Source organism: Mus musculus, chromosome 1 (genome assembly GCF_000001635.26).
Source record: "Mus musculus strain C57BL/6J chromosome 1, GRCm38.p6 C57BL/6J".
NCBI classification, from domain to species: domain Eukaryota; kingdom Metazoa; phylum Chordata; class Mammalia; order Rodentia; family Muridae; genus Mus; species Mus musculus.
In genome coordinates this window covers 165527744-165545834 of record NC_000067.6, presented here as the reverse complement: position 1 = coordinate 165545834, position 18091 = coordinate 165527744, and the positions used below count along the sequence as shown (strand labels likewise).

The following is an 18091-nucleotide window of genomic DNA, read 5'->3' as shown; positions in this document are numbered from 1 at the left end:
TGTCATACACGAGCTTCATTATGACATTTTCATATATGTATATATGTACATGAAATTCACCCCAACCCTGTTAGCATCTCTTGTTCAACTATTGGCTCTTGTTATTCTCTCTTCTCTTTACCAGATAAACTCCTTTCCACATTCATGGCTCTCTCTCTCTCTCTCTCTCTCTCTCTCTCTCTCTCTCTCTCTCTCTCTCTCTCCATGCTCTGTGCTCTCAGAGGCCATTGGATTCCCAGGCTCTAGAGGACAGACAGTTGTGAGCTTCCTGTAGGGATGCTGGGAGTCAAACCCGGTCCTCTGGAGGAGCAGCCAGCTCTCTTAATGGCTGATCTCTCTCTAGCCCATGGCTTACTTTCTTTTTCTTAGGTGAAAGGCACCATGCATGCTAGGTTATGCCTCTTGTTTGGTTGGTTGGTTGGCTTTTCATTTCACAATGGAGCCTAGTCAACTCTCTATGTCAGTAGATCTTTCTCATTCCCCTTTGTTACTATATCACAATCTTTTGGCTGGAGTCACCCTACTTTACTGAACTTAACCCCTTAGGTTTTTGAGTTGTTCCCAGGGTTTTATTAATATGTTAGGCCTCAATGAAAACTCTGTGTATCATTTTAAAGATTTTTGTCATACTTTTGTGACAGGTTCCTAGAAAATTTAGGATTGGTAGATCAAGTGGGAAGTTTGGCTGGGGACTTTGATCAGTAGTAGAAGTGTTTGCCTTGTATGTGTAAGGAACCTGGATCTATGAGAGAGGAAGAGGGAGAGGGAACACAGAGTATTATTCTACACACTTGTATTCTCAGCCCTTGGAGATAAGGAAGGTGGATTTCAAGTTCAGAGTGGACTGGACCATATAGTAGATATTGTCTCAAAAAGTTCCCAAAACATGGGCTAAAGGGATAACCAGCAGGTAACAATGATGCTGCATGAAGACTGTGTTCAAGTCCCAAGAGTTCAAGTCCCAAGAACCTATGTAAAGAGCTTGGGGTGGGTGCACATGCAGATGGGGGCTGGTGTTAGTTTCTAGCCTAGCTGTAGGGTCTGTGAGAGACCCTGCCTCAAGATAAGTGGAGAATAATAGAACAGGGTACCCAACATCTACTTCTGGCCTCTATACACATATGGTTGCACATGCCTGCATACACATGTGCATATACACCACATACATTCATCACACATACATGCATGCACATACATACACACACACACACACATACACACACTAAATAGCAAAAATAACAAAACAAAAAACCCTAAACACAAAAGGTAGACATAATATTTCTAGTTATATACAAATATCTATTATCATATATAAGAATCACCCCCCAGTGTGTGTGCGTGCACATATGTGCATATGTGTGCAATACATTATTCAAGTTATATAAAATGAATCTTTGTTTCTTGTGTCTTTTTTCCTGGAGTAGGATAACCTAAGTAGAAAGACCTGGTGTTAGGTGTCTGTAACCCCAGCACTTAGGAAGCCACGGCAGGAGGATTTCTATGAGGCTAAAGGCACCCAGCTGGTTCAGGGAACATCAGGTCATCCAGGGCTGGACAGCAAGATTGTATTTCAAGCAAATTAAAACAAAATGAAATGGAAGACAAAGGAAAATGGGACCCAGAATGACAGACACCAAAGTGGCCAGTGAACAACCAGCTAAAAAGCCACTGTCTTGTTAAGGGGACTGCTGTGAAGATGCAGTGGAAGAATAACTGACAGTCTCATGACAAACATCTGCCTCAGAGTGAGAACCCTGCCACCAGACTTCACTCTTGCTAGCCAGGTAAGACCTTGCTGAGTAACAGGTGTGCTTTGTACAGCTTGCCAACCTCTCTTTCCTGTCCACTCCCCAACACACGTGACCATACTCTTGGTCACTGTTTATCACAGAAGGTAGGCCCAGGTCCAGCAGATCAGCTACACAATGTATGAAGAGGTGGAACAGGGCCCTACACTGAGGAGGTATGATCAGCACTCACTCTACTGTGCGTCATGTGTGGTCCCTTCAAAAGGTGGGACAGTGCAAGCACTGAAATCAACATTTCTAGGTACAGCCAGCCTGGGTTGGGGGTAGGGCTCAGTTGGTAAAGTGCTTACCACATAAGCCCAAGGACCTGAGCTCAGATCCCTAGCACCCACAGAGAAGTGGGGGCACCCACAGAGAAGTGGGGTGTGGTGCTGTGCATCTGTAATTCCAGCTGTGGAGAGGCAGATATAAGAGGATCCCTGGGACTCACTGGACAAGCTAACTGAATCAGTGAACTCCAGGTTTGGTGAGAGACCCTCGCTCAAATATCAGGTGAAGGATAATTGAAGAAGATAACCATTATTAACCTCTGGCCTCCACATGTACCCAGAGGAACATATGGATGAGCACACATGTGAACATATTTATACACACACACACTTGCACTCATGACACAGCCTAAGGGATCTATCTGATTAAGCTCAGAGCTGGGGGATGAGTGCAGGTGTCAAGGCCTGGGAATAGTAGGAGGTTACTCACGAGTCGAGCTCTCTGGGGATGCTGCTTACACTAAGGTCAACACAGACCTTGTCCCGGATTTCCTGAGGCTGCATGGTACCAAGCGTGATGTAGGTGGTGTTCCGGTTCTTCATTATGGCATTGGCAGCTGCACAGGGAACTTCAGAGAAAGGAGCCAGGGACATAACGATGAAGATGGGCATAGAGCGGATGAGCTTCTCTATGAAGGCCCAGGAGGTTCCATCCACAAACTGGGCCTCATCGATGATGAAAATAATCCTTTCTTCTCTCACTGTCTGGAAAAGGGAAACAGAAACACTATAGAAGACGTCGGCATCTTGTTTCTTGTGTGTGTATGTGTGTGTGTGTGTGTGTGTGTGTGTGTGTGTGTGTACTAAGTTTTATGGTTTGCACTATATAAACCAGGCCTCTGACTCAGGGATACACCTGCCACGTCTCCAGAAAACTCGGATTCAAAATGTGTGCCACCATGACCAGCTAAGGGTGACTTTAAAAAGAGGAAGTGAGGAAGGGGGGAAAGAAAGGAAGGAAGGAAAGAAAGAAAGAGGGAAGGAAGGAAAGAAAGAAGGAAAAAAGGAAGAAAACATAAAACATTGAAGCCAGAGGTGGCTTTAATCCTGGGTATTACACATCTTTGACCCTGGGGGATATGGTATTTGTTCCACAACATATAATTACCAAATATCCTGGTCTAGGTAGTGTGTGCATGGAGACAGAGCTGGTTCTCACCCTACTTGGAGGCTTATGTTATTTTGGCTTGAACTCTGGTATAGGTTACACTTTAAATAGATTATGTATCCTTTTTGTTGTATGGCTATGACTAATCTGAATTATTCACCCACTCATTAAGTATTTAGTGTATATCTATTAGAGTCATGCCCAGCTCCAGGTGTTGGAGACACGCAATAGACTATAAATGCACATGCTTCCTGCCTCAGTTTCTCAGATTCTAGGAACATGTGTGTGCCACTGTGCTGGATGTGTGTGTGTACATGTATTTATGTGCACATGTATGTATGTTTGTGTATATGTGTGTATACATATGAATTATTTTATTTTCTTAAGATTTTACTTATTTATCTGTCTGTCTTCAATCTCTATTTGTTTATCTGTCTATCTATCTATCTATCTATCTATCTATCTATCTATCTATCTATCTATCTATTATTTATTTTGGTTTTTTGAGACAGGGTTTCTCTGTGTAGTCCTGGCTATTCTGAAACTTGCTCTGTAGACCAGGCTGGCCTTGATCTAAGAGATCCAACTGCCTCTGCCTCCCAAGTGCTGGGATTAAAGGCTTGGATCAGCATTGCCTGGCAAGATTTTATTTTTACGAGAGAGAGAGAGAGAGAGAGAGAGAGAGAGAGAGAGAACATGAGTGCAAATATCCACAAAGGCTGGAATGAGTAGCAGATCTTGTGAAGCTGGAATTTATGTGGTACAGCAAGAGCTCCTAAGAATGGAGCCATCTCTCCACCTCCTCCATGTCTAAATTCTGAACAGACTTGGCTCAGGTTCGGGAGGATGGGAGAAGCAAGCACTTAAGGTATGGCTTTCACATGCTTGCAAAACACTTTTCTGGAAGAATCTCAACCCCTGGGGCAACTTGCTCTATGAACATTGGCCTAGCTTCCTCCCTCGGTGACTTGACCTCCAGGCCCTCTTACTTGCGCCAAGATCTTCATAAACAGGGCTTCCAGTTGCTTCTGCTTTCTTATCTTGCTCATCCTGGACATCTCCCGGGAAACAGGGAACTGTATGGAGAGCAAGAGGGTTGAGCAGAGGGAAACAGTGAGGGGACTGACTCCCAGCAGATCCCGCCAACTGTCCTGAAGCTTTGGATGCTCATGTGTTACATTCCACAATGCCTGCCTCCAGCCTGAATGCTCTACTTCACAGAGTGGAGTTAGGAAAGAAATGGACACACAGTCTCTACATTTGCCATCAAGTTTGGGAATGGGTGACTTTGTGCCCTAGATCACCCAGGATAGGACAGTGCAGCTATGAGGGAAAGGTGACAAACGTACAGCTCACCAAGTGGCCATTTTGATTTTCTGGAGCATGGTATTTTTAGATACCTCCATTATCTCACAAGAACACGGTGCAAGGGACTGTGAGTGTGGCTCTATGGCAGAGCAGAGGCTTAGCATGTGTGAGGCCCTAAGCCCCCCCCTTAACTCCTGTAACTAAATACGTGTAAATTCCAAAAATGTGTGTTGTTTAGTGTGTCCTAGGTTAGTTCATTATCTAGACACCAAAAAGCTTTCATGTTAAATATTTCTGTGTTGTAAGGAATTGACTTATCATTTTGGTTTGTCTGAATGTCTTTAGCACTGGGAATAAACTTAGCTAACAGATTAAAAACATTCTTAAAATTTGTTTACTTTTATCTTATGTATAGGAGTGTATCACTGCATGTACGCATGTGTACCATGTGCACACCTGCTGCCCACAGAGGTCAGAAGATGCTATTAGGTCTCCTGGAAGTGGAGTTTGTGAGCCACCATGTGGGTGCCAGGAACTGAACCCAGGTCCTCTGCAAGAATAGCAAGTGCTCTTAACAACTGAGCCATTTCTCTAACTGCTTGACTAAGTGGGTTTAACGATTAATTTTTAACTATGTGTATTTTTATGTATTTATGTGTGAGTTTGTGTGCGGGAGTGCAGGTACCTACAGAGGCCAGACAAGAGCACTGGATCCCCTGGAGCTGTGTTGCAGGCAGTGGTTGGTTGTCAGTGGCCCAGTGTGGATTATGGAAACCAAACTCGGGTCCTAGGCATTGGCAGAACATGCTTTTAACAGATGGACTCTCTAGTCCCAGTTTACTAAGTAATTACATACATATACATATATGCATATACACATATACATATACACATCATATACACATGTACACATGTACACATATACACATATACATATACATCTGAGAGGAGAGAACCTCAGATGAGAAAAATGCTTCTGTAATGTCAGGCTACAGATAAGCCTGTAGGGCATTTTCTAAATTAGTGATTGACGCTCCACTAGTCCTGGGTTCTATAAGAAAGCAGACTGAGCAAGCTATGAAGAGCAAGCCAGTGAGCAGCACCCCTCTTTAGCCTCGGCATCAGCTCCTGCCTCCAGGTTCCTGCTCTGTTTGAGTTCCTGTCCTGACTTCCTTTGATGATGAACAGTGATGTGGAAATGTAAGCCAAATAAACCCTTTCCTCCCCAGCTTGCTTTTGGTCATGGAGTTTCATCACAGAGAGAGTAACCCTGACGAGGACCAAAGGTTAAAGACACATTAAGTCACAGAGCTTCAGGTGCCTGTAGCTATGTTTTTGCAGGAGTCTAATACGAGCTAAGTTGTTACCTGAACATGGAAGATGTCATTAAGAAGACAGTGGAACTTCTCATCCAACAGCGTCTTGACTCTATTTTGAAGATTGGTCTGTCGTTCTTTGTAATGTTTACAAGTGTCCAGACCTAGTACATTAGCCATGAGTATCTGGATAGTATAAAAATTTTGATGGAAGCTGATCTTAGTCAGTGCAATAGCAACAGCCCTGTTCATAAGACAACGGAGAATCAGGAGACCATTTTAAGTACAGTTCCTGGAGCTAACAAAGGCTGGGAGAAAGTTCTGAGTTCTCACACCCAGCTACAAGGACAGAGATTAATCGAGCTGTCTGGAAGCTGTTCTTCAGTCCTGCTCCCGGGAACCCAACCCCTCTCCATCATTACGCTGTATTAACCTGGCTGTCTTCTCCATCATTACGCTGTATTAACCTGGCTGTCTTCTCCATCATTACGCTGTATTAACCTGGCTGTCTTCTCCATCATTACGCTGTATTAACCTGGCTGTCTTTTCCTTCCTGGTTTTGCTGTTGCTGCCCTGTACCCAGGCCAGAGCCTTAGACTCAGACCTGTGCTGCCACAACAACATGCTATGTCCAGTGCCTGCTGTAGGTGATCATCTGACGGCAGCCTCTGCAAGAGACCTCAGTGATTTAGTGAGGCCCAGATGTGGGGGCCTGGGGGTGTGGTTCCGTGGTAGAGCCTTTGCCTGGCATGTGTGAACTTTAGAATTTGCCCCCTAGTATTACCCAAAGCCAAGCCAAGCCTGAACAACAACAACAACAACGAATCTTGCAGTGTTTTCTTGCTTAATGCTTTCCAGGGTTCCCATGGCCTATTTTGTGTGACACTGTTGTCATGATCTCGGTACTCATTACTGTACATTCAAACCCTTCAGAGTGGCAGGCAGCTCATCTCATGTGTGATACTTCTTGTGAGAAGACAGAAAATAGTATGAGATATTTACACTAGCTCTGCCCTCTGGATTGACAATCTAACCGCCCAGCATTCCTTAGCCCCACTCTCCAAACTAAAGGGCTTAAAACAGCAATTCCCTGTTTAACATAATTAACAATATCATAATTAACATAATTAGCAATCCCCCAAATAAACCTGAGGGTCTAGTCCCCAGACAGATACCAACCTTGAGCTCTGACGGATGTCTCAACCTAACTACACGTCGGTTGTTAAGCAGGAAGCTTTAAAGTCTTCAAGCTTGCCCTCATATTAAATTGGGGTTTGCAGAAATCGGTGCCATTTCTCTTTCTCATAGTTTGAACAGCTTTATCACTAAGTACCCCTTCAGCTACAAGGCTCTGGTTCCCCAACAACTGTACTTAGCTAGTTCGTTCATATAAGGCATGTTACATAAGGGAGAAGACATAAATAAATGCAACTCTTTCAAGGGTGCCAGTGTTTTCTGAGGTCACAAGAGCCATGATTTCAAGACACTCACCTGTGGTTCTCATGCTGAGAGGCCAGATATTCGATTTCCATGAGTACCTGGCTTTTTCCATATCCTGGTAATCCTTCATACATTAGAACTCGGCTGCAGTTCGTCATCAAAAAGTCCTTCATAGTAGACATGAAATAGTCGATCTCCCTAACACGTCCTGTTGTTTTGTTTATTGTTTAAAGGAACAAACCCATCAACAAAAAAATAGTTTAGAAAGATATTTTAAAAGGCATGCAGTGATACCCCTCCTAAGAGTGTCTTTGGAATTTCCATGGCATTGTGCATGGGGCTTCATCCCTTTGTGTTTTTGTTCTTGGTCTCTTGTGGCTGAGGCTGACTGGTCTCAAAGATGCTGTGTTGCTAAGGATGACCTTGAACCTCTGTACCTCCTGCTTCCACCTCCCAAGTGCTAGGACGATAGCAGGAGCAGCTGTGCGCAACTCTTTCATGAGGCGTCTTAAAGCTCTGTGTATTTTTATAATGTTTCAAATCTTTTTGTTGTTGTTGTTTTTAAGCTTTAGTAAGCAAGGTAGCCGCTGTGCGCAACTCGTTCATGAGGCTTCTTAAAGCTCTGTGTATTTTTACAATGTTTCTAATCTTTTTGTTGTTGTTGTTTTTAAGCTTTAGTAAGCAAGGTGATTTTTGAAAGTTTATTTCTGCAAGCTGTGATGGAAAGTTGTTTTGTTGTGGTCCTTACTCTGGCCCCATCAGGCCGGGGATGGAACCCAGAACCTCTGGAATGCTAGCCAAATGCTTTACCACTGAAATCTACCTCTGCTCTCAAGGGGAAGTATTTGTCAGCTCATTACAATTCCATGTAATTATACTGCACAAAACTCGACATTTGCATAGATTATACAACTAGGAATTGAACCAAGGATCGCTAACCTTAAAATAGATGTTATTTTTCTGTTTTCTTTAGCAGACTAGATTATACAACTAACACATGCTCACTGTAGAAAATATGGAAAACGTAGGAGGAAAAAAGAACAATATAAAAAAAACGTTCTGGTTGACAACCCTATCACTTTTTTTCCTTCAATGCCTTAAAATGTATGCAGTAGGAGGCCCAGGCTGAAATCTGATACTCAGCCCACAATCTCCTGGAACCTGGGTGAGCATGAAGGGCCTGCAAGTACTGGGCTTTTGCAGCAATGGGCAACTTCTGTAAAAAGAAGTGTGGGCCCATTTGGATCATTTCTAGTTTCTTTGCTGGACAGATGAATCCCGGAGCCACATTTTGTTATCTGTGGGTAGAGTGCCTCATGTTCAGGTGTCATCTAATGGCTTGGCTGAAATTGGATGATGGTTACAGGTAGAAGTGTCCTAGAAAAAGAAGGTATGTATCTTGCCTGGCGATGGGAGGTTCTGGGTTTGGTTTATTAGAAATCACCCTGCAGGCTCTATTTACCCTCTGGAAGGAAAAGTATCCTTTGTAAAGATGCACCTGAACTTCAGTGTTGCGAGCCATCTCCTGAGAACCCTAGGCTCACGTAGAAGATGGGAGTCTAAGCGCTATGTAATAAAATCTTCTAGCTTCTCTCGTCTGGTTATACAGAATGCATATACTGGATTCTAAAATGAGTTTTTAAGTCACCTTATCTTCAAGTCTATGCAAACCAAGCCCTAGCTGGACATGTTCCTGCGTTCTTGTGATTCCAGCACTTGGGATCAGATAGCAGGAGATTTAGAAGCTCAAGAAATAGCCTTGGCTACATAGCAAGTTCAAGGCCAGCCTGGGCAACATGAGACTGTCTTTGAAAAAAAAAAAAAAAAAAACAACAAAAACGATTTTTTAAAAATCCTACTACTACGACGACTTTTTTTTAACCCTAGAATTTTTCCAGGTAATTTTTGTTGCCCTTTATCATAATTTTGGGGATAGGAACTCTTGTCAAGAAGAACGTTTCCCTCAAGGCTGATCTACAATCCTTGTCTACAGCTTTAAGGGAAAGTATGTGAACTTGACTTTTGTCCAGCGCTGTGTGTGGAATATGACCTAAAGAGACTGATTCATCAGCTGGATCAAACCGAGGAAGGTCTGCCTATTTTCCTGTGCTCTCTAAGGTGACTGACAGTCTAGAACTCCGGCTACTTTGAGTCAGCACTGAGAGCACTTCTTGGGGGTGGGAAACAAGGCTTTGGGGGAAGGGGAGGTGGCTACTCTCCCTCCTCCATGGCTTTATGCGTGGGAGTCTTGGCTTACCGGGTGTAATTGCTGCAAGCCTGTGTTTCTGTGGGGTGTTTGTGTTGGCCCGAATGCTTTGTTGTACAGCTTAGGAACGACTGGCCTCCCTCCCTCAGGCTTTGCAGACATTAAGATTCCGGCCTCTCGCTGCGGCCCTCTAATGCGATACCTCATGTGGTGACCCACCCCACACCATCCATAAAAAATGACTTTCCTTGCTACTTCATAACTGCAATTTTGCCACTGTTATGAATCATAATGTAAAATATTTTTGGAGACAGAGGTTTACTGAAGGGGTGAAGATCCATAAATTGAGAACCATAGCGCCAAAGGAAGGACAGACTCTCATTTTCTTAATGACCTCTGGCACCGTCGTGGCTAGGACTTAACTTTCAATACATCTTCTAGGGATGTTAAATCTAATAGAGGGGAAGAGCAAGAACTACTGAGAATATCCGTCTTCAGGATCGATAGCCAGGCTAGGTTGGGTCTCTTCCCCAAATACACTGTTGCCTTTTTAGATTTACTTCCTTTCCAAGGTGAATTAGCTTTGAGAGGGCCCCTGCCACCAAATCCCAATTGCATCACTTCTACATAGATTGTAAGTGAAAGCCTTTGTGGGTCTTGGTGGGTGACAGAGGATTGAACCTTGTGCACGTTAAGCACGCACTCTCCCACTGAACCACACCCCTAAGCCCTTATACACTTAAACATAAAAGGTAAAACAGAATTTCTGGAACAAAAGCTAGGAAATACTTCTCCAAACATATGGATGAGGAAAGATTTGTTAAATAGCACACAGAGAAATGCGGGTTTAAGACAAACAAACAAACAGACAAACAAACAAACAAAGAGAAATTGAATTACATTGCAGTTAAGAATTCTGCTCATTAAATAAATGCCTTAACAAACAGTTGAAAATGGACTGATAGATAATTAGCAAGGACTCTGTACATAGATGGCATACCAATTTGTGAAGGGTTCCTTGTTTAAGGAGAAAGAGAAACCCACTGTTGTGGCACAGGCCACCTGTACTCCAGAGGTAGAAACAGAGGGTCATGAGTTCAAGGTTGTCTCAGACAGGTAGCTAATTTAAAGCCATCTTGGACCTTAATTGTATGGATTTTTATCCCATCAGCAGTGACCACCCCAACAAAAATACAAGCCAGTCCCTGCCTTGAAGAGGAAAAAAATCCTAACTCAGGGGAAAAAAATAGAAAGAGAAATTTGTGTAATCGTTTTATTGAAAAGATGGATCAAATAGCCCAAAATAGACCTCAGCCACATCTGAGCAATGATAGATGGAAACAAGAAGAAGGGGCCACTGCATACTCCACATGAGCTTAAGTCGTAAAGACTAACAAAAGTGACTGCTGGCAAAGATTAAGGGCGATGGCATCATTTACCAAAATTATTTCCTTTGTTCTGACAATATCACTCATGTATACAGATATGCACATATGTGTACCTTTACATACATACTAAACTAACAATGCATATGCATGCTTTTTTTATCTTCTTTGATTATTGTGGAGGTGGTGGTGGTGGTGGTTTGATGGTGTCCTGCACTGTGGCAATCTTCTTGCCTAGGCCTCCTGAAAGCTGGTATTACAGAGCTTGCACTAGCCTACTCCTCTTCTCTTAGAAAATGTTTATTAAAAAGACATAAGAATGCTTATGGCAACACTGTCTGTAAGAACCTACAGATAACCCAAACCTTAGATACCAGGAAAAAATAACTGGTGCATTTGTAAAATGGCATGCAGGAGTGTAACAATCAAGAGTGATTATAGAGGGCTGGCGAGATGGCTCAGTGGGTAAGAGCACTGACTACTCTTCCGAAGGTCCTGAGTTCAAATCCCAGCAACCGCAGGGTGGCTCACAACCACCCGTAATGAGATCTTTTGGTGTGTCTGAAGACAGCTACAGTGTACCTATGTATAATAGTAAATAAATCTTTGGGCCAGAGTGAGCAGGGGCTGAGCAAGCTACAGTGTACTCACATACGTAAAATAAATAAATTTAAAAAAAAAAAGAGTGATTATAGAGGCAGACAACAACTCGGATGGATAGATGTCAGAACACACGAGTGAATAAAAGAAGGTGTACAGAGGTGTTGTCCTGTGTGTTCATTTTTGTGCTTCTGGAAGAAACTGGGTATAGGGAAATGAAATTCAACTGCTCACTTTTCTTCAGTCAAGGAGCCTCCAGGAGGGTAGGAGGGCGAAGCACGTTCTAGAAGGGAAGTCACTTGGTTTCAATGTTTCTCCTACTCCTCTTTTCTCCCTGCCCAGCTGACCCTACAAAATATCTTATTCTGTTGTGCTGAAGTCCCCTGGACAGTGACCATGGGTGGGGGTGGCAGGAGACACCACCTTCTACTTTTTTTTTTTTTTTTTTTTTTACAGAGCTTTTGCTATGTTTCCTTATTGGCCAACTTCTGTCTTGATTATATTCTTTTTTTTTTTTTTTCCATTTTTTATTAGGTATTTAGCTCATTTACATTTCCAATGCTATACCAAAAGTCCCCCTTACCCACCCACCCCCACTCCCCTACCCACCCACTCCCCCCCTTTGGCCCTGGCGTTCCCCTGTACCGGGGCACACAAAGTCTGCGTGTCCAATGGGCCTCTCTTTCCAGTGATGGCCGACTAGGCCATCTTTTGATACATATGCAGCTAGAGTCAAGAGCTCAGGGGTACGGGTTAGTTCATAATGTTGTTCCACCTATAGGGTTGAAGATCCCTTTAGCTCCTTGGGTACTTTCTCTAGCTCCTCCATTGGGAGCCCTGTGATCCATCCATTAGCTGACTGTGAGCATCCACTTCTGTGTTTGCTAGGCCCCGGCATAGTCTCACAAGAGACAGCTACATCTGGGTCCTTTCAGTAAAATCTTGCTAGTGTATGCAATGGTGTCAGCATTTGGAAGCTGATTATGGGGTGGATCCCTGGATATGGCAGTCTCTAGATGGTCCATCCTTTCATCTCAGCTCCATACTTTGTTTCTGTAACTCCTTCCATGGGTGTTTTGTTCCCACTTCTAAGGAGGGGCATAGTGTCCACACTTCAGTCTTCATTTTTCTTGAGTTTCATGTGTTTAGGAAATTGTATCTTATATCGTGGGTATCCTAGGTTTTGGGCTAGTATCCACTTATCAGTGAGTACATATTGTGTGAGTTCCTTTGTGATTGTGTTACCTCACTCAGGATGATGCTCTCCAGGTCCATCCATTTGGCTAGGAATTTCATAAATTCATTCTTTTTAATAGCTGAGTAGTACTCCATTGTGTAGATGTACCACATTTTCTGTATCCATTCCTCTGTTGAGGGGCATCTGGGTTCTTTCCAGTTTCTGGCTATTATAAATAAGGCTGCTATGAACATAGTGGAGCATGTGTCCTTCTTACCAGTTGGGGCTTCTTCTGGATATATGCCCAGGAGAGGTATTGCTGGATCCTCCGGTAGTACTATGTCCAATTTTCTGAGGAACCGCCAGACTGATTTCCAGAGTGGTTGTACAAGCCTGCAATCCCACCAACAATGGAGGAGTGTTCCTCTTTCTCCACATCCTCGCCAGCATCTGCTGTCACCTGAATTTTTGATCTTAGCCATTCTCACTGGTGTGAGGTGGAATCTCAGGGTTGTTTTGATTTGCATTTCCCTGATGATTAAGGATGTTGAACATTTTTTCAGGTGCTTCTCTGCCATTCGGTATTCCTCAGGTGAGAATTCTTTGTTCAGTTCTGAGCCCCATTTTTTAAGGGGGTTATTTGATTTTCTGAGGTCCACCTTCTTGAGTTCTTTATATATGTTGGATATTAGTCCCCTATCTGATTTAGGATAGGTAAAGATCCTTTCCCAGTCTGTTGGTGGTCTTTTTGTCTTATAGACAGTGTCTTTTGCCTTGCAGAAACTTTGGAGTTTCATTAGGTCCCATTTGTCAATTCTCGATCTTACAGCACAAGCCATTGCTGTTCTGTTCAGGAATTTTTCCCCTGTGCCCATATCTTCAAGGCTTTTCCCCACTTTCTCCTCTATAAGTTTCAGTGTCTCTGGTTTTATGTGAAGTTCCTTGATCCACTTAGATTTGACCTTAGTACAAGGAGATAAGTATGGATCGATTCGCATTCTTCTACATGATAACAACCAGTTGTGCCAGCACCAATTGTTGAAAATGCTGTCTTTCTTCCACTGGATGGTTTTGGCTCCCTTGTCGAAGATCAAGTGACCATAGGTGTGTGGGTTCATTTCTGGGTCTTCAATTCTATTCCATTGGTCCACTTGTCTGTCTCTATACCAGTACCATGCAGTTTTTATCACAATTGCTCTGTAGTAAAGCTTTAGGTCAGGCATGGTGATTCCACCAGAGGTTCTTTTATCCTTGAGAAGAGTTTTTGCTATCCTCGGTTTTTTGTTATTCCAGATGAATTTGCAAATTGCTCCTTCTAATTCGTTGAAGAATTGAGTTGGAATTTTAATGGGGATTGCATTGAATCTGTAGATTGCTTTTGGCAAGATAGCCATTTTTACAATGTTGGTCCTGCCAATCCATGAGCATGGGAGATCTTTCCATCTTCTGAGATCTTCTTTAATTTCTTTCTTCAGGGACTTGAAGTTTTTATCATACAGATCTTTCACTTCCTTCGTTAGAGTCACGCCGAGATATTTTATATTATTTGTGGCTATTGAGAAGGGTGTTGTTTCCCTAATTTCTTTCTCAGCCTGTTTATTCTTTGTGTAGAGAAAGGCCATTGACTTGTTTGAGTTAATTTTATATCCAGCTACTTCACCGAAGCTGTTTATCAGGTTTAGGAGTTCTCTGTTGGAATTTTTAGGGTCACTTATATATACTATCATATCATCTGCAAAAAGTGATATTTTGACTTCCTCTTTTCCAATTTGTATCCCCTTGATCTCCTTTTGTTGTCGAATTGCTCTGGCTAATACTTCAAGTACTATGTTGAAAAGGTAGGGAGAAAGTGGGCAGCCTTGTCTAGTCCCTGATTTTAGTGGGATTGCTTCCAGCTTCTCTCCATTTACTTTGATGTTGGCTACTGGTTTGCTGTAGATTGCTTTTATCATGTTTAGGTATTGGCCTTGAATTCCTGATCTTTCCAGAACTTTTATCATGAATGGGTGTTGGATCTTGTCAAATGCTTTTTCTGCATCTAACGAGATGATCATGTGGTTTTTGTCTTTGAGTTTGTTTATATAATGGATTACATTGATGGATTTTCGTATATTAAACCATCCCTGCATCCCTGGAATAAAACCTACTTGGTCAGGATGGATGATTGCTTTAATGTGTTCTTGGATTCGGTTAGCGAGAATTTTATTAAGGATTTTTGCATCGATGTTCATAAGAGAAATTGGTCTGAAGTTCTCTATCTTTGTTGGATCTTTCTGTGGTTTAGGTATCAGAGTAATAGTGGCTTCATAAAATGAGTTGGGTAGAATACCTTCTACTTCTATCTTGTGAAAAAGTTTGTGCAGAACTGGAGTTAGATCTTCTTTGAAGGTCTGATAGAACTCTGCACTAAACCCGTCTGGTCCTGGGCTTTTTTTGGTTGGGAGACTATTAATAACTGCTTCTATTTCTTTAGGGGATATGGGACTGTTTAGAAGGTCAACTTGATCCTGATTCAACTTTGGTACCTGGTATCTGTCCAGAAATTTGTCCATTTCGTCCAGGTTTTCCAGTTTTGTTGAGTATAGCCTTTTGTAGAAGGATCTGATGGTGTTTTGGATTTCTTCAGGATCTGTTGTTATGTCTCCCTTTTCATTTCTGATTTTGTTAATTAGGATTTTGTCCCTGTGCCCTTTAGTGAGTCTAGCTAAGGGTTTATCTATCTTGTTGATTTTCTCAAAGAACCAACTCCTCGTTTGGTTAATTCTTTGAATAGTTCTTCTTGTTTCCACTTGGTTGATTTCACCCCTGAGTTTGATTATTTCCTGCCGTCTACTCCTCTTGGGTGAATTTGCTTCCTTTTTTTCTAGAGCTTTTAGATGTGTTGTCAAGCTGCTAGTATGTGCTCTCTCCCGTTTTTTCTTGAAGGCACTCATAGCTATGAGTTTCCCTCTTAGAAATGCTTTCATTGTGTCCCAAAGGTTTGGGTACGTTGTGGCTTCATTTTCATTAAACTCTAAAAAGTCTTTAATTTCTTTCTTTATTCCTTCCTTGACCAAGGTATCATTGAGAAGAGTGTTGTTCAGTTTCCATGTGAATGTTGGCTTTCTGTTATTTATTTTGTTATTGAAGATCAGCCTTAGTGCATGGTGATCTGATAGGATACATGGGACAATTTCAATATTTTTGAATCTGTTGAGGCCTGATTTGTGACCTATTATGTGGTCAATTTTGGAGAAGGTACCATGAGGTGCTGAGAAGAAGGTATATCCTTTTGTTTTAGGGAAAAATGTTCTGTAGATATCTGTCAGATCCATTTGTTTCATCACTTCTGTTAGTTTCAGTGTGTCCCTGTTTAGTTTCTGTTTCCATGATCTGTCCATTGGTGAAAGTGGTGTGTTGAAGTCTCCCACTATTATTGTGTGAGGCGCAATGTGTGCTTTGAGCTTTACTAAAGTTTCTTTAGTGAATGTGGCTGCTCTTGTATTTGGAGCATAGATATTCAGAATTGAGAGTTCCTCTTGGAGGATTTTACCTTTGATGAGAATGAAGTGTCCCTCCTTGTCTTTTTTGATGACTTTGGGTTGGAAGTCAATCTTATCAGATATTAGGATGGCTACTCCTGCTTGTTTCTTCATACCATTTGCTTGGAAAATTGTTTTCCAGCCTTTCATTCTGAGGTAGTGTCTATCTTTTTCTCTGAGATGAGTTTCCTGTAAGCAGCAAAATGTTGGGTCTTGTTTGTGTAGCCAGTTTGTTAGTCTATGTCTTTTTATTGGCGAGTTGAGACCATTGATGTTAAGAGATATTAAGGAAAAGTAATTGTTGCTTCCTGTTATTTTAGTTGTTAAAGGTGGCATTCTGTTCTTGTGGCTGTCTTCTTTTAGGTTTGTTGAGGGATTACCTTCTTGTTTTTTCTAGGGCGTTGTTCCCGTTCTTGTATTGGTTTTTTTCTGTTATTATCCTTTGAAGGGCTGGATTCGTGGAGAGATAATGCGTGAATTTGGTTTTGTCGTGGAATACTTTGGTTTCTCCCTCTATGATAATTGAGAGTTTGGCTGGGTATAGTAGCCTGGGCTGCAGTTTGTGTTCTCTTAGTGTCTGTATAACATCTGTCCAGGCTCTTCTGGCTTTCATAGTCTCTGGTGAAAAATCTGGTGTAATTCTGATAGGCTTGCCTTTATATGTTACTTGACCTTTTTCCCTTACTGCTTTTAGTATTCTATCTTTATTTAGTGCATTTGATGTTCTGATTATTATGTGTCGGGAGGAATTTCTTTTCTGGTCCAGTCTATTTGGAGTTCTGTAGGCTTCTTGTATGTTCATATGCATCTCATTCTTTAGATTTGGGAAGTTTTCTTCAATAATTTTGTTGAAGATGTTTGCTGGACCTTTGAGTTGAAAATCTTCATTCTCATCCACTCCTATTATCCGTACGTTTGGTCTTCTTATTGTGTCCTGGATTTCCTGGATATTTTGAGTTAGGATCTTTTTGCATTTTCCATTTTCTTTGATTGTTGTGCCGATGTTCTCTATGGAATCTTCTGCACCTGAGATTCTCTCTTCCATCTCTTGTATTCTGTTGCTGATGCTCAAATCTATGGTTCCAGATTTCTTTCCTAGGGTTTCTATCTCTAGTGTTGCCTCGCTTTGAGTTTTCTTTATTGTGTCTACTTCCCTTTTTAGGTCTAGTATGGTTTTGTTCATTTCCATCACCTGTTTGTATGTTTTTTCCTCTTTTTCTGTAAGGACTTCTACCTGTTTGATTGTGTTTTCCTGTTTTTCTTTAAGGACTTGTAACTCTTTAGCAGTGTTCTCCTGTATTTCTTTAAGTGATTTATTAAAGTCCTTCTTGATGTCCTCTACCATCATCATGAGATATGCTTTTAAATCTAGGTCTAGGTTCTCAGGTGTGTTGGGGTTCCCTGGACTGGGCGAAGTGGGTGTGCTGGGTTCTGGTGATGGTGAGTGGTCTTGGTTCCTGTTAGTAAGATTCCTCCGTTTACCTTTCGCCATCTGGTAATCTCTGGAGTTAGTAGTTATAGTTGACTCTGTTTAGAGATTGTTCTTCTGGTGATTCTGTTACCGTCTATCAGCAGACCTGGGAGACAGATTCTCTCCTCTGAGTTTCAGTGCTCAGAGCACTCTCTGCTGGCAAGCTCTCTTACAGGGAAGGTGCGCAGATATCTTGTATTTGGACCTCCTCCTGGCCGAAGAAGAAGGCCCAAAACAGGACCTTTCTCAGACACTGTGTTGCTTTGGCAGTTCCCAGGTGGTACAGACTCTCACCTAAGCAGACTAAATTCCTAAGTTCCTTGGAGTCCCGGGACCAAGATGGCGACCGCTGCTGCTGTGGCTTAGGTCGCCTCCCCAGCCGGGCGGGCACCTGTCCTCTGGTCCGGAAGGTGGCCGGCTGTCCCTGGCCCACACAGGGTGCTGCCTCAGCGCCTCTGTGCTTCTGCCTGTTCCAGAAGCTG

The 18091-nt window shown here is 42.4% G+C and overlaps 1 protein-coding gene and 1 long non-coding RNA gene across 7 annotated transcripts in view; one reads left to right on the top strand and one right to left on the bottom strand.

Moving 5' to 3' along the window:
• The window catches only part of Adcy10 (adenylate cyclase 10), a 93261-nt gene that overhangs the window by 30944 nt on the left and 44226 nt on the right, over positions 1-18091 (bottom strand). For 5 of the 6 annotated variants that reach the window (XM_017321056.2, NM_001357427.1, NM_173029.3 and 2 more), the window contains exons 14-17: positions 7301-7457; positions 5861-6053; positions 4175-4261; positions 2508-2782 (exon numbers count right to left, since the gene is read on the bottom strand). In XM_017321056.2, coding sequence (XP_017176545.1) covers positions 2508-2782; positions 4175-4261; positions 5861-6053; positions 7301-7457 — 712 coding nt within the window. Of the gene's footprint in view, positions 1-2507; positions 2783-4174; positions 4262-5860; positions 6054-7300; positions 7458-18091 lie in introns of those variants that run through there. The other variant, XM_011238823.3, reaches the window with a different exon arrangement.
• Gm51751 lies at positions 1197-11600 on the top strand. The gene is made up of 2 exons (XR_003948759.1): positions 1197-1784; positions 5723-11600. It is a non-coding gene; the product is annotated as a predicted gene, 51751 (long non-coding RNA).